This window comes from Eptesicus fuscus, chromosome 4, assembly GCF_027574615.1.
Source record: "Eptesicus fuscus isolate TK198812 chromosome 4, DD_ASM_mEF_20220401, whole genome shotgun sequence".
Lineage (NCBI taxonomy): Eukaryota > Metazoa > Chordata > Mammalia > Chiroptera > Vespertilionidae > Eptesicus > Eptesicus fuscus.
Window position 1 is genome coordinate 112,861,193 of NC_072476.1, and position 21,810 is coordinate 112,883,002.

The 21,810-nt window shown below is 58.2% G+C and overlaps 1 protein-coding gene across 1 annotated transcript in view; it reads left to right on the top strand.

The window, feature by feature from the left end:
• MAP3K1 (mitogen-activated protein kinase kinase kinase 1) overlaps positions 1-21,810 on the top strand; it is a 42,952-nt gene that overhangs the window by 3,123 nt on the left and 18,019 nt on the right. Inside the window, exons 2-9 of the mRNA XM_054715367.1 lie at positions 13,695-13,845; positions 15,425-15,622; positions 15,860-16,060; positions 16,830-16,946; positions 17,290-17,438; positions 19,434-19,555; positions 20,038-20,119; positions 20,225-20,405. Of these exons, the coding sequence (XP_054571342.1) occupies positions 13,695-13,845; positions 15,425-15,622; positions 15,860-16,060; positions 16,830-16,946; positions 17,290-17,438; positions 19,434-19,555; positions 20,038-20,119; positions 20,225-20,405 (1,201 nt within the window). The remainder of the gene's footprint in view (positions 1-13,694; positions 13,846-15,424; positions 15,623-15,859; positions 16,061-16,829; positions 16,947-17,289; positions 17,439-19,433; positions 19,556-20,037; positions 20,120-20,224; positions 20,406-21,810) is intronic.

Consider the following 21,810-nt stretch of genomic DNA (forward strand, 5'->3'; position numbering starts at 1 on the left):
CAGCGTCGTCCCCGTCCTGGCCGCCTCGCACCCTGAGTCCACGTTGGACGGCGCTGGGCAGGGGAATGGGAAGGTTGATGGGGGGAAATGGACCAGGGATGAACCCCGTTCTTCCAGGAATACTTTAAGGCAGGGGTCCCCAGACTTTTTAAACAGGGGGCCAGTTCACTGTCCCTCAGACCGTGGGAGGGCCGGACTGTAGTTTAAAAGAAACTATGAACAAATTCCTATGCACACTGCACATATCTTATTTTGAAGTAAAAAAACAAAACTGCAAAAACACCGCATGTGGCCCGCGGGCCGTAGTTGGAGGACGCCTGCTTGAAGGTCGTTGTAAACGGGAGAGGATCTGGAACGGGCTGAAAGCAAGCGGCCCCTCCAGGGGCCAGAAGCGGGTGTGGCTGCGGCGAAGCACGGCCGGGGGCAGTGGGGGGTCTGGTGCCTTTTCCGTGGTGGCCTTCCCTGTGTCGCCATCACCGCTGCATCTGATTGCGCTTCGGAGGCAGAACTCGTGTGCGACGCCGAAGCCTTCACCACACGACCGGGCGTCCTGACTGCACGGCCCCCTTTGTCCGCCGCTCTTCGCTGCCTCCGTTTCTTTTTCAAATTAATGAGCAGACTGGCGTGCCTTTAAGGCGGAAGTGGTCCGTAACAAGCTGGCAGGTTTCTCTGCGGGCCCAGCGCCAGCCGCTCGCTCCGCAGCCCGGCCGTGCCGCAGTGCAGCCGGCCCGCCGCCTCCTGGCAGTCGGTGGAGTGCCCGGAGATGTCTCGCTCCTGCTGCATTTCATCGTCCGTGGGCGACGCGGACGTCCCTCCCTCGCCTCGGTGACCTCCCGGGCGGCCCCGGTCTGCGTGGGGGAGGGAGAGCATCCGCGTAGACCAGTCCTGGGGGTGGATCGCTGGGCGAACAGGTGTTACATGCACCCCCACGTTCAGTGCGGTGACACAGGGGACCCCAGATTACACACGTGTGCTCGGGATCTCACCCGCACGGCCCACACGGTGCCCCTCTGACCTCTGAGGGCCCGGGGTCCCCGGGTGAGTCGTGGGGGGGCCCTGAGCATTGTTCCTCCGCTTGGTCACCGGCGTTGGCTCTGCCTCTGGCCTCCCGTGTTCCTGGGACGCGTGGTCCGAGGCTTCCTTTCCTCGGGACGGAAGAGCAGTCTCCTCCCAGGTCATTTCCAGCCACTCCTGCCTGTGCTCTCAGACCCACGGGAACGCGCACGGGAGGAAAAGTAAAAACGGGGCCTGGGGCGCGAGAAGCTCAGCGCCTGCCATCGCGGCTTTAAACCTGTCTTTGCTACGGGAAGCAGCTCTGCTGGTGGAGAACAGGAGCTCCGGGGTAGGCACAGCGGGTGCCCCGTGGGGCTGGGGCTGTGGGAGGAGGAGCTGTCCTGGGGCCCGAGCACCAGCCGCGTTGAGATGTGGGGTCAGAGCTGAGGCTCTGGGGCCCCGCCAGCGCCTTCTCTCTCCTGAAAGGACTGCCACCTGGGAGCTCCTCAGGGACCCAGGCCTCGCGGAGGCGGGCGGGCGCGGGCGGTGAGGCGTGATGGTGAGGGGTGAGCGGCGAGGGAGGGAGGGAGGGAGGGTGCTGGGTGGTGGCGGAGGCTTCAGTCCTGACTGATGTGATGGTCGCCGTTAGTGCCGCGTGGTCCCTTTAGCTGCTGTAGCGTCGAACCCCTTCGGCGGGGCGGGTGCGGCGGCTCGGCCTCCTCGCTGTCCTCACCGATGCCGGCTGGTGTCTGGCCCAAGCAGTACCAGGTGCCACTTTAAAATCGGTGGATCCGAAGGCGACAGGGACCCAGCGGCGTGAGTCCGTGCGTGTCTGCTCGGGCGCGCTCAGGCGAGGCCTGACCTCAGGAGCTGTGGTGCGGCTTGGTGTCAGCGCTCGCTGTCTAACACGGGGGAGTCGTAACGTGGGCTGATGTGTATAAAGCAGACCTTCATCCTTCAGTCGCCAGGTGTGGCCGGAGCTGCTCCCGCTGTCGGGTGCCGGGAGTCGAGGCTCTGCTGTTGGGGAGTGTCTGGCGTCTGGGCTGACGGACGGCCCTCCCCTCTGTGGACCTGACCATCCTTCCTCGGGCCGTCGTCCTCTGGGACAAGAACGTGAGCAGATGGGGTCCCAGGCTTCGTCGGCTCCTCTGCCCTCGCCAGCCTCAGCGATGCCTTTGGCCCGTGACGGGCACGGCCCTCGTGGAGGCTTCCGGGCCTCGCGGGCGTGTGGCCTGCGACCCGCCCGCTGTCGCCTGCTGCCCGTCCGGTCCGCTCTCCGTGTTATGTAGCCCAAGTGACCGTTCACAAGAGTACATCTGGTTGTAACAATTTCCTCTGGAAAATGAAGTTAGTTTTTTAAAATTAGCAAATGGAATAATTTAACTTCAAAACGTCCCCGTGTTTCCACTGGAAAAGCCCAGAGAGCTGTGACGTGCTGTGGAGTCCCCGCGGCCTGGCCCCCGCCGGCCCCAGGCTCCACCACACTCGCCCCAGCTCCCACAGAACGGCTCTTTCAGGTCCTCAAACTCAGCCACACGCCTGCCGCCGGGCCTTTGCACGCCACACCCTCTGCGGGAGCACGCCCCGTCCCCAGCCAGCTCTCGTCATCCCATCTCAGCTCACTGTGTGACTTACATGTTATCTCACGCTTTTCCCAGACACGGAGGCCTGAGGGGCAGCGCCCATGGGTGGGTGGGACCCAGCGTCTGGCAGGAGACCTGGCACAGCAGCACTCGGCAATACCTGCTGCCTGAGTGGGGAGGTGCTGGCCGCCGGGCAGTGCACCTGTGGGCCGTCTGTTCTCCCCTTTGGTCCGCGCCAGCGGGGGCCTCGCTGAGCGGTTACCCGGCCAGGGGTCCTCAAACTTCTTAAACGGGGCCGGTTCACTGTCCCTCAGACCGTTGGAGGGCCAGACTATAGTTTAAAAAAAAAAACTATGAACAAATTCCTATGCACACTGCACGTATCTTATTTTGAAGTAAAAAAACAAAATGGCAAAAACACCCGCATGTGGCCTGCGGGCCGTAGTTTGAGGACGCCTGGCCTAGGCAGTCGGCGCTTCCCGATTCCTGCGGGTATACCCCGGAGGGCCTGGCTGTTAGCCACGCGGTGCCTCCCGCGAGGGCGGACTGCACGGCCGGGCGTGGAGGGAACAGCCATGCTGCAGGGTCACCTGCAGGGCAGAGAGGACTGCTCTGTGTGTAATTCTGCACTTCCCCGGGAGCTGCGCGCGCGCGAGTGTGTGTGTGTGTGTGTGTGTGTGTGTGTGTACACGCACGCTTGTCCATACACACGAATAGGCGCCAGAAAGAGTTGTGTGTTAGTGTGACGATTCCTTCTGTCAAGTCCTCAGAACATCGTGTAAACTTCAGACCACGTTTAGGATTCTTGTCCTAATCACTGCTTTACCCCAAATGTATTAACTTCTGGCAGTCATTCCACTTGGGACAAGTAGAAGTTCACGTTGGCATTAATGCACGGATTTTCGCTTGGCCGGCATGGCTCAGTGGTTGAGCGTCCACCTATGAACCAGGAAGTCAGGGTTCGATTCCTGGTCAGGGCACATGTCTGAACTGCAGGTTCCATCCCCAGTGGGGGGCGTGCAGGAGGCAGCCGATCCATGATCCTCTCTTGTCATTGGTGTTTCTCTCTCTCTCCCCCTTCCTCTCTGATGTCAGTAAAAATATATCTTTTTTAAAAAGCAAGGATGTGCTGGGCAAGCACTTGCGTGAGGTTCCGAGGACCTGGAGGAGCCGCGAGCCCAGGCGCTGGTGTAACTGAGCCTGCAGCCCTTCCCGCCGCCCGGGGGAGGGAGCCCTGGCCCCAGAGGCTGTAACCAGACCCGGCTTTGAAGTTCTCTGATTTTACACTTGGGCCTGGGCTCTGGGCGGCTCAGCCTCGCGGACACCTCCTTAGGGTCGTGTTCCTACAGCCTGCGTGCAGCGCCAGGAGAGGCAGCAGCCATGAGAAGGGCTGGCCGTGGGCGAGGCCGAGAGCCAGGAGCGAGGACACGCTCCCTGCAGACGGGGGCCACCTGGTGTCGCCGGAGCTCTCGCGCCTGCACAGCCTCGAGGGTCCCCCCTCGAGGGTCGCAGCACTGATCTCACTCATTTACCCTCTTGGGCATCCGGTTCCTTGTGGGTAAATGAGTGAGATCCCGTGTACGTGCGGCTTTTTAAGGGCGACTGAGGCCCATTCCAGGTTGTCCCGTTTCTCCAGCCGGCGAGCTGAGCTGGAAAGCTGGGCCCGAGGAGCAAACGCCTGGCTGACCTGCAAGAGCGGCTCCTGTGGCCTTGCAGACACGCGTGGGCGTTTCCTTAGAACTCCACGCCATCGGTGCCGCGCGTCAGGAACGCCTCGCGGGTTGTTCAGTGGGAAGGTGTTGCTTTGTCCGTTGGCCATATTCTCTGTGGTTCCTTCAGGAACTTAGTAATCGGTCTCCGCCAACACACTGACTCCTGGGGAGGCGGGGAGGCAGGCAGCGAGGCCAGCGTTGCACCGAGGGCGCGGCCCTGCAGGGTTCTGGTTCAGTGAGACGCTCCTTGCGAAAGCATTTAACGTCTTCATGCTCTGAAGTGATGTTTTGAGACAAACGGTTCACATTCCTTCCTTTTTGTTCTCTCCTTCAAAATAATTGGCTACATCTGCTACTTCCTTTCTGGATTTCTGTTGGTCTTCTTAAGTTCCCCTTGGGCAATCAATCAAATGACATCCATTGAGCCTTAGATTGTGAAGGTGTGCTGGATTGCTGTAGACGTCAGTGTATCTGAAAAAGCGTGAGCGTTTCCGTCTAAGTTTACTTTGAATTTTGAGACTGTGTCTCAGTTGCTCTGGTTCAACACTCCCCCATGATGTTACACAACGTCCCTCTGTGTGTGGGATTCAGAATTCACAGGATAAAACATGGAATTCACGGAACGATCGCTCAGTCCTGAAAGCACAGAAGTTACTTTTAAAACGTGTGTCTTCGTCCCTAACGAAGGGATGGTGCTGTGCGGCCTGGGGAAGCTGCTGTGTCTCCGCAGCCTGGGTGGTGGTTGGAGTGTCTTTTTCGTGGCTGCGTAGTATTCCACGGTGTGGCCGGCTCATGAACCAGTTTCCTGGTTTTAGACATTTGTATTGTTTGCTTCTCAGCTGTTACACTCGGCTTCAGGGACTACCATTGTGTGTCTGTTTTCGTATGTTTGTGCATTTAGTTCTGTGAAACGTTCAGGAGTGGAATTGCTGAGTCAAAGGACATGCATCTGAGACACAGTCACGTGGCCGTGGCCCTGGAAAGCGCCGGCCAGGTCACGTTGCTCTGGCAGAAAGCCTGCGTGTGAGGGGCCGGCCCGGCTCCCTGGCGGCGAAGGCTGGCTCCTCCTGCTCCTTCCCAGGTTTGGGCATCGCTGCGCCTCGTCCTGACGCCTCCAGGCGCTTCCTCTCCCTCGGAGAGCGCGTTGGCTTCTCGTGCTGAGCCTGGCGCCCTGCGTGTTAGAAGCTTCGCTCCGACTTCCTCGCGGCTGGTTTTCTCCGCTGCTGTTACGGCTTTGGGGTTCCAAGGATGGGGTCGGGTCGCCTTTCGTTTTTTCTGTTCGGTCTCGAGACCCGCCTCTTAGTGAGGGGCAGAGACTTGCTTGGTCCCCTCGCCGCCTCGGTCCCCCTCACCCCATCACTCCCCAGCTCACCCTTCTTTTCCTCCGGGAGCTTCAGTGGGCGCCTCTCTGAACACGCGTGGGCCCGCTGTGTTGCGCTGCGTTGAGTCTCACGCAGGCGTCACCCGAGCGAGCGGTGGGTTTCCTGCTCGTGTTGCTGGCATTTCAGAGCGCGGCCTCGGGGCAGTATTGGTGCCCAGCAGAGGGCTGTCGTGGGAACAGCCCAGGCCGCCTCAGCTCCGGCCAGGCGACCAAGCACTGACCGAGCTGGCCCGGCCGCCACGGCCTTCCACCCCGGCCCACGGCGCAGGCCCCGGGCGCTGGCCCGCTGACTGGCTGTGGGAAAAAGCACTTCAGGTGTGAGGTTTCTGAGCTCTTCCGTCCGCTCTGGGCAGAGGAGCACATGCCAAGGTGGGTGCCCAGCGTCAGAGCCGCCATCACTGCAGGCAGGGCAGAGGCCCAGCCCCCGAGCAGGCCCGTGAAGGTGGCAGGCGGGTCCATGATTCCCGGGCACAGGCGCCCACTGGGCCGCGGAGGCAGCGTTTCCGGGGAGGGAAGCTGGGGCCTGCCAGGCCCTGAGGAATGCGGGGAGGTCAGCAGGTGACAGGGGCCAGCAGTTTCGTGGCCTCGGGGCGGAGGCGTGGCGAGGGCGCGGGACCTGGAGGAGGCGAGGAGGCCCGCTGTGCCCGGAAGCCCCGCGGTGGAACGCAGGGGGCAGGCGGCCGGACCCTCCTGGGTCGGCTCCTGGCTCGGTCAGCGAGCACAGCGCTTCCTGCCGCCTCGTGCTGCACTGGCCAGCCCCCAGGTGCCCCCTGGGGACAGAAGAAGCCTTTGTCGCTGTCAGGTAACCACAGGGCACTCGGAAGTGGGTCAGGAGGCCCGAGGAAGGGCTGCCTCTGCGGGTGTGGGCTGCCTGGGAACCGCTGGGCAGGGTGCGGGCAGCCCCTCGGCCCCGCCTGGTCCTGCACTGGCTCGGCTACTGGGCTGGTCGCCTTCGGGCGGCTTGCGGCGCAGTGACGTGGTTAGGAGCAGGCCCAGGAGTCAGCTGCCAGCCCTTCTCTGCACCTCCACGCTCCCTCTGGAAATTGGGAGAGTCGTGACCTCACAGGTGAGGGGAGATCAGGCCCTGCTGCTGCCGCGAGTCCCGGGAAGGCAGTGGCACAACCGTGGCCGCCCTGCGAGCTGCTGGGTCCCCCTTGTTTTGAGATTGATGGAGGGAAAGTGCCCCGGGGGGGGGGGGGGGGGGGGGCGCAGACCAGGTCCCCCTGGGTCTCACTTCCTCGCCTGTGACACGAGGCGGCTGGCTTTCCTGGCGTCCTGGCTCCCTCACGCTCTAGCGACTTCCCAGTTCAATTTGAAACACGTTTCTTGCGGCTAAATTTATTCTAATTATTGAAACAATTCATTTTTTGAATTTACAAACTCATGGAATTTAACCTGGGTACCAACCATAAAGAAAATACAAAAGGAAAGCAATGAAAGCTCAGGGAAGAGAAAAATATTTGTTAACTGATATTAAATGATGAGAAAATACTTTTTAAAAAACATAACTGCGTATATGTGCTCAGTAAATACACTTGGAGAGCAGTTTAGGAAATAGTTTAAATCTGATTTTGATGACAATTAAAACCTCTCTCTTTCCCTCGACGTTAACGTGCGAGGAAGGGACCTTTCCGGGATCCCCTCCGTCGGCAAAGCAGTCCCCGGTTCCTCCTGATGTTTACAAAGCCCTTCCGTGTGTACACGTGTGCAGACGTGTTTGCTGTTATTCGTTGTTACAGCTTCTGTGTACAATGTGTGCGGGAGACACAGTGCTTAGGACACTGGTTACGTTGTTCCCAAACCGCGCGCCTCAGATTTAATTACGTTTCGGGGTTCTTTCCCCATAACCTGGACAGAGGCGGTTCCTGGGAAGGATGAACTGCACCATCAGTCTTTCTTTTTCCTCCGATAACTCGGGCTCCAGTGCTGGCACCTGTGCCTTTCCAGCAGGTCTGGAGCAGGACTCGTAACCGTTTCACTCACGGGGTTGCCCAGCCGGAAGCACCTTCACACAGAACTCAGCTCCTCGCGGTTCTGCGCCCGCTGGACGGAGCCGCCGGCTCTCGCTGAGCGCGGCACCCAGCAGCACCGCTGGGGTCCCCGGGGCCTGCCCCTCCCGCGGACCACCGCCTTCCTTCCTCCCGATTGTGGGCGGGTCACGCAGGCCCTGGGAGCAGACGCGGCTCCCGCTCCAGACGCGGCTGATGAGGACCAGAGCCCCGTCCTCTGAGTCTTGGTTGCGGGGCCTGTGCTGCCAGCCGCGGCGACCCGAGAGCCGGCTGCCAGCCGCGTCGCCAGTAAACGGGCAGCGAGCCTGTCCTCCGCGCACCCGGGAGTGATCGGCGGTTTTCCGAGTGGACAGTGGATGCTCCCTCCGCTGCAGGAGGGCCTGCTGGGCGAGTTAAATGGAGCAGAGACCGGAGAGCAGGGCCGGCCCAGTGGGGGTGGGTCCCAACGGCAGCCTCTCGTCCAAGAGAAAGGCTTGTGCTCAGGAACTTCCTGCCTCTCCTCCCTCCTCCCTCCTCCCTCCCTCTCACTTCCGGGCCAAGCTCTGGCGAGAGGATGCCACCACCCGTGTCTGAAGTCAGCTTCTCTCTAGTGAGCAGCTTGCTACAGAAATGTGCTCAGGATCCATGTGTAACGTGCTCAGGATCCCCGAGCCGGGTGCTCTCGTTACGCGGCTCCCCGAGCCGGGTGCCCGTGCTCTCGTTACGCGGCTCCCCGAGCCGGGTGCCCGTGCTCTCGTTACGCGGCTCCCCGAGCCGGGTGCCCGTGCTCTCGTTACGCGGCTCCCCGAGCCCGCTGCCCGTGCTCTCCTTACGAAGATACTGCGGTCCAAGGCTGACGTTCACATAGAGTTATGCCTGGTGACTGCCATTCACTTATTGATGTTGCTCTTCCCCACGACAGGAGGTAGCACATGCCCACCCCCAGTGGGTTCTGCAGGCACCTTCCCTGGGGTTAGGGGAGCCTGGCAGCTCTGAGAGAAGACAGTCCCCCACCCGCAGTCCCCCGACCTGTGTTCCCCCCACCTGCGGTCACGCCCACCCGTGGTCCCCCTGACCTGCATCCCCCCCACCTGCGGGCCCCCACCCGGGCCTCTGGCAGACAAAGGAGATGACCTTTGAGATGACCTCGAGAGAGGTCACTGGGGTAAAATGAAACCCGCTCCATCCCTTCGCGGCGTCTGACGTCCCACTGTGCGGCCTTCTTAACTTACATTGCGATGTGTCTGCTGTCCCGTTGGTCTCACGCAGCGCGTGCTGCCCGTGGAGGCGTGCCCGTGGGTTGGCGTGGCCGCTGACATGCTGCGGGTGCCTGTGCCGGCAGCCGGGCCTGGAGACCGGCCCCTGGTCTCGGGGAAACTTGCAGGAAGCTGAGGGCGATGTGAGTGCTGCCCGGACCGTCCCTGCGGCCATGGTGATGCGAGCAGCAAGGACAGGAGGCAGGACAGTGCTTCAAGGACGTCCTCCTGAGAGAGAGTTCAGGCCCCGCCCTCCAAGTCCAGGGCGATCCCCTGTCGGGTCCCGGAACCGACTGTCTCCCGTGAGTCTTCCTGGCATTCCGTGTGGAGACGATCCCTGGGAGGACGTGCTGCTCAGCCCCGTGTTTGACGCCGTCACGACCAGCTCCGGCTGCAGCCCCTGATGGGGGCCGAGGGATGAACGAGTGGCTGCAGGTCCTGCGGGCCCTTGAATTCCTTGATCCGCAGGCCGGGTTCCTCTTGTCGGCCGTGACTCCGCCGTCGGAGGGCGCGGGGCTTCCGGGAGAGCAGGGAGCACGGAGAGCTGAGGGGCCGGGACGGTGGGAGGGACCTTGTCCAAGGAGAGGATGGTCGGCGCGTGTCCCTGGCTGGAAGGCCCGGCGGCAGACCGTCTCCCCACGGGCGGTGTGTGGGTGCCCGTGTTGGAGCGGGTGCTCCCTTAGGGGTGACAGGTGCCCCTTGAGAGGCCAGAGCAGGACAGAGCGGGGGGCGGGGGGCGGGGTGCATAGGGGAGCCGAGGTGGGGCAGCCAGCAGCCTCGGGCTGGGTGGGTGGTTGGTTTTGAGCAGGAAGATGGCAGAAGCCCCGAGGCTGGAAGGTGGGGAAGGAGGGTTCGCGGTGAAGTAGAGAGTGAGCTCCTGAAACCCTGACGCAGGAGGGCTGGCCCGGGTGCGGGGAGCAGCCTGTGATGGCGTTTCCATGGTTACTAAATGCTCCATAGCAGTTTTCTCAGAGTTCATCATTGTAGCTGATGCTGTAACAAAACATTCATTCATTCAACAAATTGAGGAAGGGTTGGCTGCGTGCCAGGCCCCGGGTACCAGCGATGACAGAGGGACTCCCGCTCTCGTGGGGGCCGAGTTGTGACCGAAGCGTGCGCTGGCGTGCTCGGGGCCCACTGGGGGCTTCCGCCGGGGCCCCTGCCTGAGGCCGTCCTCCCTCCCTCCGTCCGGACGCGGTGCACTTCGTGTTCTTGCGCCCAGGCGTGCGCTGTCGTGCATGCCACACGTGCCAGAGCAGTTGGCTCCCTCCTGGGCCCTCCCAGGGGTCAGCCAGGCGACAGGTGTCTTAGGGGGAGTTTGTGTCTTCACACCAGTTGTGCCGACGGCATCGGAGCAGAAGCGTGAGCCGGCACCTTGCCCGCGGAAAGCCACCCTCCACCCCCACCCCCTCCAGGTGCTCACGGGTGTCCTGTTGCTCGGGGAGCAGGTTCGGGGAGCCCAGCTGGGCGCAGTCATTCCAGGACCTGGAGGGGGTGGGAACATAGGACACTGGTCAGGATCTCCTGGGATGTTGTCCCGAGCGGACGATACGGACGCTGTCCACACAGCTGGGCCGCAGGTCATCTGGGCAGGTTCCTGGGTTGCAGACCCCCCTACCTGCTTCCAGGACCCGTGGGTGCTTTGGGGAGTTCTTGACGAGAAGATGGAGTATCAGGGAGAGGTGAGCACTGAGCCCTGACGAAGACACGCGGTTTTATGGGAATTTCACGAGGCCCGAGCGGCGGTTTATCGGCACACGTGCGGTGTGTGGCGTGTTTGGCTCACTTCGGCGCTCGGCTCCATTGCTCCCGCCTCCCCCTCGTTCGTTAGGCTCTGCAGGTCAAGCGTGTTTCTTAAACGGAGGCCAGTTGTACGGTCAGTCGATGGATCTCCACGAGCGACAGGGGCCCTTTCAGTTCCAGCTCTGGGCTCTCCTTGGGGCGTCCAGACTTTAAGAGAAAACAGCTGTCAGGTGCGTTTTGGCTGACGACTTTGTCTTCACTGCAGACCTGAGTCCTTGACAGAGCGAGTAGCTCGGCAGGGACGGGTCTTGGTGACACGTCAGGGCCTCTGCTGCTGCCCGTCTCTCAGGATGGGCTGCGGGCTGTCGGTCTCCGCGGTGGTTCTCGGTGCCTTCGCGCTGAGGAAGCCGAGAGGTCTGTGTTGAGACCCATGACCGCCGCGTGGGTTTCTTCTCTGGGTTTTCTTCCGACGCGTGCTGACCAGCTGAGCCAGAGGGGTGCGAGGGAGGGTCCCGGGCCGGGGTCTGCAGGGCGGACACGTTGCCTTGCCCGCGTGGGTGGAGGGAGTCTGAACCCCGCCCCCCGCCCCCCCCCCCCCCGTTTATGTCACTCCTCACACATCCCCGCCCGGGGCTCGCCACGTCGCACCGAGGGCGTCTTGAAAGGGAACACACGTTTAGCAAACACTGACAAACTGCATCCTTCTCGCTCACCACGTCCCGTCCATGCTCAGAGGTTGAGGAAGAGGCTGCTCACACGCCTGCTTCCCAGAGGTTTCTGAGGCTTCTTGTCAAGTATAAAGACAGCGAAGGAAGGGTAAGCCACGGGAGCTTTGGCTCCGGATGTGGGAGAGCACAGACAGCGCCTGGCGGCTGCGGCCCGGAAGCAGGTCACTGAGCTGGGGTCCCAGGTGATCGCAGCCTTTCTGAAAGGGGTTGAGTTCGAGAGCAGCGCTTCCGGACAGCTGGCTGCTTCCGCCCGTTGGGCCTGTCGGTCCTTCCCTTTCTGTCGCTAAGGTGTCATCTGATCGGTGACGTGGTCCTCCTACAAACTCACAAAACCAGCGTCCAGTCCTGACCGCTTTCACTTGTCGCGTAAACATCCCCCTCGGATTTCGGTCCCTAACTTGTGATGCGTCGGTGAGTTCGTGGAGCGTCGACCATCACACACCTGGCCTCACGCCGGCTCAGCTGACGTGTGCTTGTGCTGACGGCGAGGTGTCCCCTGACTGCCGTTCAGGAAGTAGTGTCCTCACTGCAGGCTGCTCATCTGGGAACTATTTCCTCCGCCCCTGCCTGGGTCTGCCTGGTCTTCTCTGAGATCTGTGGGGGCGCGGCTGACCCTGGCGCGTCTCCGTCATCCCTGCACCGCTCCCCGCCAGCTGGCTGAGTATGTGGTGGTCCCCTGAGTCCCCTCTCGGCAGGTCTTAGCATCGTCCTGACCGGCCGCTCACATGCCTGGCCCCACGGATGCTTGTGAACTTGCCTGTCTCCCAGCTCTGTCGGTGCCCAGGGTCAGTCAGTCCCGCTTGTGTAGAGGGTTGTTTCACGTTCACCTGTGAGTGCACTTGGGTTTATGGGGAGTCTCGGCGCCACTGCGGAGGGCTGTCCTCGAGGTGCATCCTAGACCCACCTGGGCACACGCACAGCCTGCAGGCGAGACTGAGATGGAACCGCCGCGATGCCTGGGGGGGCGGGGCCGCTGCTGGATGTTCCTCTGGGGCCGAGGGTGTCTGGTCTCGGTGTAGCTGGTCTCAGGCAGGAGCACAGCCTGGGTGTGGTGTCCACGCCAGTTTCAGCTCGTCCGCCGCGCCCTTTGTCTCCCGTTAGTGCCGAGACCACGGAAGCCCGTTGCGTGGACTCCCCACGAGGCAGCTGCATCGCGCGCGCGACTCCTGCATGCTGTGGTCAGGAAAGGAGTCTTGAGGAGAATGGAACAAAAATGCGGTTCATGAGAGAAAGCACCCTAGCCTCTTCTTCCTTAGCCGTGTCTGCTCGGTCATCCGTGTCCTCGCGGGCAGTTCGCCGTGGTTTATGTCCGTCTGACCTGTCAGCGGTGTCTGGTCCGTAGCGCACACTGAGTTCTCACCACTGCAGGACGCCAGCACCTTGGGTGTCGGCTGCTTTACATGTCCGCACACATCCCTGCATGCGTGAGGCGTGTGCCGTGAACACAGTCGGTCTGCGCGGCTCTCTGTCTGGAGGGCGATCTGAAGCCGCTGCTTCAGGTGGTGACACGGCCCAGTGACTCCCCACCTTTTGTGAACTTCCTGTTGTTGTGTCTGCACAGCGATTGTTGAGCGCTTTACCGTGCACTAATTTAGAAGCAGGAAAGTCTTTCGAACATTCTTCCTGTTTACTTTGGAATTCTTTATATGCCCCAAAGGGACAGGCAAATTATGGGTTAAACGGCTGCGTGTTGCCACGTGTGCTGAGTACACATGGGCCCGGCCTTATTTGCAGGACTCGGTGATGAGAAGTGACAGCCGTCACTCTGACTCAAGCCCACCAGCTTTGGTCCGGGTCCTGCCACCCACAGCTGTGTCCCTGCCATGGCTCCCGGCCCCAGGCCCCGGCAGTGCTGCCTGGGGGGGCTGCTGGGAGGGAGAAGTGCGTGCCCCCCGTGCCCATCACCCGATCCCTTAGACACGTCCGTGTCTCTCCCGCCACTGACGGTTGACGAACAGTGTTCCCAAGCTGAGGACGAACCATTAAGAAACCCATCAGTTAGCGTGGACGTGTAGGGTTCGGCTTGAGCATGTCGGAGTCTCCCTGGGTGAGGGCTGGTGAGCAGGATGGGTAGGGGCCTTCCTGGTTAGAGGTGTGAAGCCGTGCTACCAGGCAGCCCTAGCCCGGCGCCTGTACACTCCGCAGCCAACGAGCAGGACGCGGGCCATGGTGATGGGCGCACGCCCTCTGAATGCCCCGGGGGGTAGCCGTGACCTTTCTAGTTATGTGTCTATGGAAAGTATAAACTGTTGCTTTTCTTGTTCTCACCAATTATTTCTCACCTGTCAACTTCTGCCCCGCCCACTGCAGGCCGGAGATGGAGAGCAAGGACACGCTGCGGGGGCTGCACAGGATGGAGGACCGGCCGGAGGAGCGTGTGATCCGCGAGAGGCTGAAGGCCACCTGCATGCCTGCCTGGCGGCACGAGTGGCTGGAGCGCAGGAGCCGCAGGGGCCCGGTGGTGAGTGGGGCCCGCAGGGCGGGAGGAAGGGGCATCGGCGATGCCCTGGGCGCTGGTGTGACTTCAGTCCAAGTGCACAGGCGGTTTGCTTGCTCTTGTGGCTGCTGAGAACCCACAGCTCACCCTGCTCACTGAGCCCCGGGCACGGGCTGGTGGGGGGGAGCCCATAGTGGGAGCCTCCCGGCCGGAATGCTTGAGCAGCACTGCCCCCTACTGCCAGCACCTAAAATCCTTAGAGTTACAGTGGTCTTAGAACTTTAAAAAAAAAGCAATCTTTCAGGTTTTCTTCTGATGCTTTATCTGAAAGGTAGGATCCAAGGATCTTAATAACAGAAATCTTTCAGGAAATCAGAAAAAACGAAGTAGACTCGGGTTTGAGATAAATTAAAAGGATGCCCAGGTTGGGGGCCGCAGCCCAGAGCCTCAGTTCGGAGGGGCCATGGCTTTCCCTCTAAAGTGCAGGCGGGCCTCAGAGACATGGCGGGTCGGTTCCAACCACCCCAGCGGAGCAGGCGTGATCTTTCTGCGGGGGGGGGGGGGGGGGGGGGGGGTGTTGCCTTCGTTCGTAAAAAGCGCATCTGTGAGCGCGGGAAAGCCACGCGCAGCAGAACGGGACAGGTCCGCCTCTCAGATCTGAGACATGCTGCTTCCGCCTCGTGGAGGGCGCAGGGTCCCAGTGTTCAGTGACCCAGGCCCATGCACACCACGGTGTCTGCTCCTGTATGAACAGATGCCATTGGTGATGCGTGTGCGTGCGGGTGTGTGCGTGTCAGGAGGCAGGGAAGTGGCTAGAATCATGAAAGTTACCGAGCAAACCATTCATTGGGTATTGGAAACGCCTCCACCACAGCCCTGCCCAATGATTAACTAGCCCTGGATTCACCCCATATGCCTGTTTAACTTGAAACATGAATAAAAGTAAGAATTCCATTCCTCGGTCACACCGGCCGCATTGCAGATGCTCTGGCCAGTGGAGAGAGGAGAGGGAGCGGGCGGCCGGCTGAGCCGGGACTGGCCTGAGGCCGCAGGGTCAGCGCTCGCTCGCGGCCGGGCTGGGTCTGAAAGCCCAGGTGTAGGAACAGCAGGTTTGGTAAACTGCGTCCCCTTCAGAGACTGACGGCTCAGCCTGTCGCCTGAGCCACCGGCTGTAATGTGACATCGCCCCAGACAAGACACACGGTTCCCCAGGAACCAGTCGGAGTATTTGATCCTTCAGGTTATGCCCAGTGGCGTTTTCAGGTCCTGCATGTGTCCGTGCAGATGAAAAAGAAAACCCTGCTTCGGGCCGGCTGAGTGAATTCCCTGTAGAAGCTGTAGTGCTTGTGTTTCCATTGATTTTGAATGCTGCGTCATCAGCGTGTAGTAACAGGGAACACCGGATTCCGGAAGGACGTGTGATAGCGTGTGAACCCGTGAGCAAGCCTGAAGGACTGACATCTGTGGGGGAAACATCGGGCCTTCGTGGTTGAAGTCATGCTAAGTGAAAGCGGACGAGCTGCCCGTTGAATGTGCAGTAAACCTCACTGGGTTCATTTCTTAGTCTGTTTTTAAGTAATCAGAATATTGGCATTTCGTTTAGGTGGTAAAGCCAATCCCTATTAAAGGAGATGGATTGGAAATGAATAACGTGGCAGCTGAGTCGCAAGGAGAGGCCCAGGCGAGCGCGTGCCCAGCTCCCAAAGGCCGCCGCAGCCCGTCCCCCGGCGGCTCTCCGGCCGGGCGCCCCGTGAAGGCCGAGTCCCCAGGAGTGAGGAGGAAGCGAGCGTCCCCGGTGCCAGTAAGTTCATGTTTAGCAAACGTGTTGTTTCTGTGGCCCTCGGACGCATGTGTAACAGGCCACCGCCTGGGAGAGCGGTGGGGCTCAGGTGCGTTGAACGTGCATTCTGTCCCGTTATGTCAAACATGGAGGTGTTTCTTCAGAATATGCAGTGCCCCGTGGCCGGCTGATACATGTTGGGGTATTGTTTCTTGGGAGAAGTAAGCCATTTTTCTAATACACGCCGATGCTGTGAAGTTTCAGAGCGGGAGGACCACGCCTCCGCGCAGAGCCCCGTCCCCCGACGGCTTCTCGCCGTACAGCCCCGAGGAGACCAGCCGCCGGGTGAACAAGGTGATGCGGGCCCGGCTCTACCTGCTGCAGCAGATCGGCCCCAACTCCTTCCTGATCGGAGGCGACAGCCCGGACAACAAGTACCGCGTGTTCATCGGGCCGCAGGTTGGTCCCGCGTGGTCTTTATTCCGACCGCCAACAGCTCAGGTTTATGCACGACAGCTTTCTGAAATTTAGTAAACTAACGCATGAGTTTAAAATGTATTTGGGCTAATAAACATTTTTTTGTTGTTTTTTTTATCCTCACCCAAGGATATTTTTCCCATCGATTTTAGAGAGAGTGGAAACGGGGGGGAAAAACATTGATGTAAGAGAGAGACATCATTGGTTGCCTCCCGCTCACACCCTGACCGGGGCTAAGGATCAAACCTGCAATTCATATGCATAACCCATGGACACAGACAATAGGGTGGTGAAGGCGGGGGGCGGGGGGGCGGGTGTGGCGTCTGGGGACAGGCTAGAAGGGTCAAAGGGATAAAAAAAAAAAGGGACATATGTAATACTTTCAACAATAAAGAATTATTTTTTTTTAAAGCTGTAACCCAAGTACATACCCTTGACCCGGAATCAAACCCAAGATACTTTGGTGGCAGGCCAATGCTCTAACCACTGAGCACACCAGCTAGGGCGGGCTAATACCTATTTTTAATGTGTTTTTGAAGTTTTTTACTCTTGACTTAACATACTTTAGATATACTTAATATACAAATTTGTTCTATTTAATAAATTTACCAAAAATCCGAGATTAATTTGTGGAGATAGCTGTAGACTTTCTTGCATATTAATTAGTAGAAACTTGAGTACAATAAACTTGGAGATACTTTCTAAGAAGTGCTCGCTGAGCCTTCTAGAGCACTTCCCCATGTCCCCGCAGAACTGCAGCTGCGGGCGTGGCGCGTTCTGCATCCACCTGCTGTTCGTCATGCTCCGCGTGTTTCAGCTGGAACCTTCCGACCCAATGTTGTGGAGAAAAACTTTAAAGAATTTTGAGGTAATTTTAAATAAATGCTTTAGAGTAAAACTGTCAACAAATTTTTATGATATATTTCTAAAAATTTTCCGTGAGCTCTCAATTTAAGCTGTCATTCAGTAGGTTCTGGTCTATAAATAGTTCTCTTATAATCCATTGATGAATTAGTCTTCTGGTCTGAAAACCAGTAAACACTGCCGCTATAGTAACACTGTCTGTGGTAAGCTGTGTGTGTTCTTCGTTCTGAAGCTCTTAGGTGGCTTCATGAAAAACTTTGAAACAAAACACAAATAATTCAGCCTCTAGGACTGTTCCTGTGTATATTATGGCACAAATACCATTGTTATTATCTCTTCAATGGCAGGTTGAGAGTTTGTTCCAGAAATATCACAGCAGGCGTAGCTCGAGGATCAAAGCTCCCTCTCGTAGCACCATCCAGAAGTTCGTGTCCCGCATGTCCAGCTCCCACACGCTGTCCTCTCCGAGCGCAGCCACGGCCAGTGCGGAGAGCAGGTGGGTACTGTTCAGGCACTGAACACTCTGTCCACTGGGCAAGGACATTTACACCAGCGAGGCCTGTACTTTTCTTCTTTAAGAAGCAAGTTTTAATCTGAGAAATGCACAGGCCGGCAGAGACGGCTACGTCTCACGGTATTATGATGGAAAATTGGGAACAGCTGCAACACCCAGCGAACATGGTTAAAGTACACTCGTGTTCTGAGTCGTTTGTGCAGCCATTAAAATTACACTTCTGAAGAATATTGAACAGCGTGAAACAGTCCAGGTTCTAATACTATATGCCTGAACCCCGTTTTTATATGTCAAAGGTATTAAAGGTGCATAACTGTTGGAATGAGTAAAAGCTACACTGGTTACTAGCAGGTGGTATGATTAGAGGTGACTTTTTTACGTTAAATATTTCGGGCTTTGAGGGCGGGGAGCCTCGCCCATGCTGCTCAGCTCTGCCCTTGTAGCCACAGATGACCTGTGAGTGAACAGGTGTGACTCTGTTCCAATAAAACTTTATTGACAACCAGGCCGCAGGCTAGTACTAGTCCTTGCCCTCTGCTCAGAGGATTTCAGAAGCCACTCGTCACGTCATGAAGGTCCCGAGAACCCTCTCTCGCTGGCGTGGGTCATGGTGGCCGCCCTCTCCCCAGCAGTGTCGGAGGGCTGCCTTCTGTGTCGGGACCAGGGCATGTCGCAGCCTAACCCGTGTGTCTGTCAGATTATTTGCCCCCAAAGGACAAAATGGCGTCATTAAATTCAATATGCACTCTGTACTTCCCTCAGGGTTATTGGCATCTTTTTTGCCTTTTTATCTTCTTTGCCCATTTTACTAGTGAGTTATTAGTATTTTTCTTACTGATTTTTAAAAGCACTTTGTATATTAGGAATATCCATATATATACAATATAGTTCAAGTATACACAATAAAGCGGCAATTTTGCCATAAATGGTATCATCCTATACAGTTTGAATTCTATCATGCTATCTGCTTTCTTTTCTTTTAATTTTTTGTTGAAAGTATTACAGATGCTTCCCCCATTGACCCCTCCACCCACTCCCTCCCCTCCCCAGGGCGCCCTGCCCTGTTGTCTGTCCATGGCGAGCCATATGTGCATCTAAGTTCTTTGGTCTGTCTCTCTCTCCCCCGCCTTCCCTCTGAGACTCCGCAGTCTGTCCCATGCTTCCGTGTCTCTGGATCTATTTTGTCCCCCAGTTTACTTTGCTCATTAGATTCTCCATATGAGTGAGATGATGATGTGATACTTGCCTTTCTCTGACTATCTCACTCAGAAATCTGCTTTCCTCACCATATCATGTCTGCGGCATCTTCCCTGTTGCTGTTTGTGGGACCTGGTCCTTTGTGAAGGCGCCATGGTGCCTGGCGGTGGCTGTGCCGCCCTCCTCCCACCCGCGGGGTCTGAGGACCTGCCTTTCTTAACCTCTTGCTGTCATCTGGTTGGCTTTTCCGTTGTGCTGAGTAACACGGCAGTGAACATCCTCAGGCGTGTGTTCTCTGTTCCTTCGTGACGTGTCCCTGGAAGTCCAGGTGAAAGGTGTGTGCGTTGAAGATGTGTTTCTAGGAGCGATGGGCCCGGGCACACACCCAGCAGAGGTGTGAAGTGGCCTTCACTCGGGTGCGGACGGCTGAGCCTCCGCAGCCTTGAGGTGTTGGCGTGCGGCGTGTGCACATGTAGTCACAGCAGTTGGTTTATTCAGAAGGTGCCAGGCAGAATTTCGGGTGACTTATCTCTAAAGCTGTAGTTCCTGCGTGGCATTCATAGCCAGGAAAGCTAGCTCACACCCACAGCCTGCACTTGCACATGCGTGCGTCTGAAGGGAGAGAGAGGACAGGAGAAAGAGCCATCGCGTGGGGGCTCGCACACAGGTGCTGCCCGCGGGAACTCCTCGGTCACACTCTGAGGCCACGTGCCTGTGGCGCTGGCTCGGCCCCCTCGCCCAGCTGACGCTGCCCTCTCGCCCCTGCCTCTCGCCCTGCAGCCTCAAGGACGAGGAGGAGCAGCTGTGCCCCATCTGCCTGCTGGGCATGCTGGACGAGGAGAGCCTGACCGTGTGTGAGGACGGCTGCCGCAACAAGCTGCACCACCACTGCATGTCCATCTGTAGGTGGCGCCACCGCCCTCCCTCCTGTGACCTGTCCACGTGTCCTCCCTCTCCTCCGCTGACTGTGGTTAGGGCTCCTGCCAGGTTTTCAGCGGCCTGGAGGTTGGGGTCCGTCCCAGATGAGCTGTGGCAGTGAAGAGATGTAGTCCCGTGTGAGGGCCAGACGGACCGAGTGCGGAGAGGAAGCGCAGCAATGATCTGGAAGGCGCACACGCAGGGGCAGGGGCACGGACAGATCAGAGACCAACCTCAGAGCGAGGGTGGGAAGGACGGGCCAGGGCGCTGAGTGGCAGACGATTTGAAACACAGCAGCAAAGCCTGTGTGATCACTAATGACATGGCACTTCCCTGCTGCCTTGCCTGCTTTCGGGTCAGTGCTCCATCACATTGTCCTCCGAGGTCCCCTCCGTCTGTGCACCCTGTACCAGCCACTGCACAATTACTACGGATTATAACGAGTAATAAGGTATATTTTTTCCAGGGGCAGAAGAATGTCGAAGAAATCGGGAGCCTTTGATCTGTCCCCTCTGCAGGTCTAAGTGGCGGTCCCATGATTTCTACAGGTGAGTTCCAGGGAATGGCTGGATGCGTCAGATAAAAACTGCAGTGTTCTCCGGGGTTATTTGCATCTGTCGGTTATCTTAGCAAGTTGTTGCTTTTTCACTTAGTCACGAGCTGTCAAGCCCTGCGGATTCCCCGTCCTCCCTGCGGGCGGCCCCGCAGCCCCCAGCACAGCCTCCACTGGTGGGACCGCAGCACAGGGACCAGGAAAGCAGCTCCGGCCTCACGCACTACGGGGCTCAGCACATCCCCGCTGCCTACAGAGACCTGGCTGAGCCCTGGGTCCAGGTGAGCCCGCAGGTCTCCCAGGTGCTGGTCAGTTAGGAAGGGCTTGCTCTGTGCCCTGGAGACATTCAGTCCCCTGGGTGATGGTGCCGTGCCTTCATGGAGGTCAGCTTCAGCGTCTCCAGAAAAGCCTGTCTGACGAGAGACGGACGGTTGTCCAGGCCAGGCAGCAGCCTTCAGGGCCCTCCTGCCAGTGCTCAGTCCATCCCGCTGGGCTTGTCCTGGTCCGTCCTTGTTGCCATTGGAACTCGGCTCCTCCCTCTGTGCCGCCCGCTGCAGCCGGTGCTCTGCTGCCGAGTGTGGGAGCCGAGAGGTGGCATCTCTCGTCTTGGCCATTTTTTAGGAAGGGTCTCTCTCCTCCTTCTCTGCCGACGGATGCTTTTTGTCCTCAGTCATTGGAATTTCAGTTGCTTGGTTGTTCAGTCCATTATGTTTAAATAGAATTCAGAGCAGACAGTGCCTTCAGGAGACAGAGGAGTGGAATATTTCCGATAGTCTGTTAAGTTCTGTTTCCTGCTCTTAAATGTGTAAACAGGCACAGTACCTCATCAAGCTTGTACACCATTAGGATTTCTTTCCTTTTTCGTGGCATATCCTGCAGCTTTTGAATTCTCTGTTCTCAGCATGTTAGCAACCTCATATGAGTCGAATGAATTTGCAGACTTAGTGAACGTATCTTCTTTCTTTTGCCTGGTTCATGCACGGCATGTGCATAGGCCCTCGCCTGCCCCTTCCTGAGTCCTCAGGAGAGCTCTGGCGTCGACATGGAGATATGGGCGATTCCAGGCCGTGGTCTGGTTTGTTTTGCGGAGGCTCTAGGTTGGATGAGCTGTATGTTCCCAGTTTCTTAGGAAGAAGATCCCGGGAGACAGAACTAGGGCTTAGCCATACACTGTCTAACATGCCGGGTGCAGAATCAGTTCCCTACTTCTAGTCGATTTGTTCGCTTTTATGTCACTTTATAACAAACACACAGGTAAATACGTCATTTGTTTTCCCCAGAATTGTCTCTTCATCTCTGATATTTAGAAATTGTCCGTGTAAGTTATTGTAGGTGTGAAGTTTGCCTGTAGCTGATTGGCCATCATCTCGGGTTCCCGGTGGCTTCACGGGTGGTGACACACACCTTCACGCAGGCGCCGCATCCCCCTCGGCTGGTTTGAACACGAACTTTTCACTCACTGGTTACAGTCCTGCCTGTTTTGTCTAGTTTATCTAACTTTTGTACAAGACAGAATTCAAGTAAAAGCCTGTGACTCACCACTGTCACCTGTGGGACGAGGCCCCTCTTACTCCCACCCCTAGTGCCTTTCTGGAGGTGGCTGGTCTTGATCTTGCTTGTTTTTCTCTGTAAACTCCCACAACGCAAACACGGAGCTGGGGTCTGCCCTGCCGTGTTGCTGTGTCA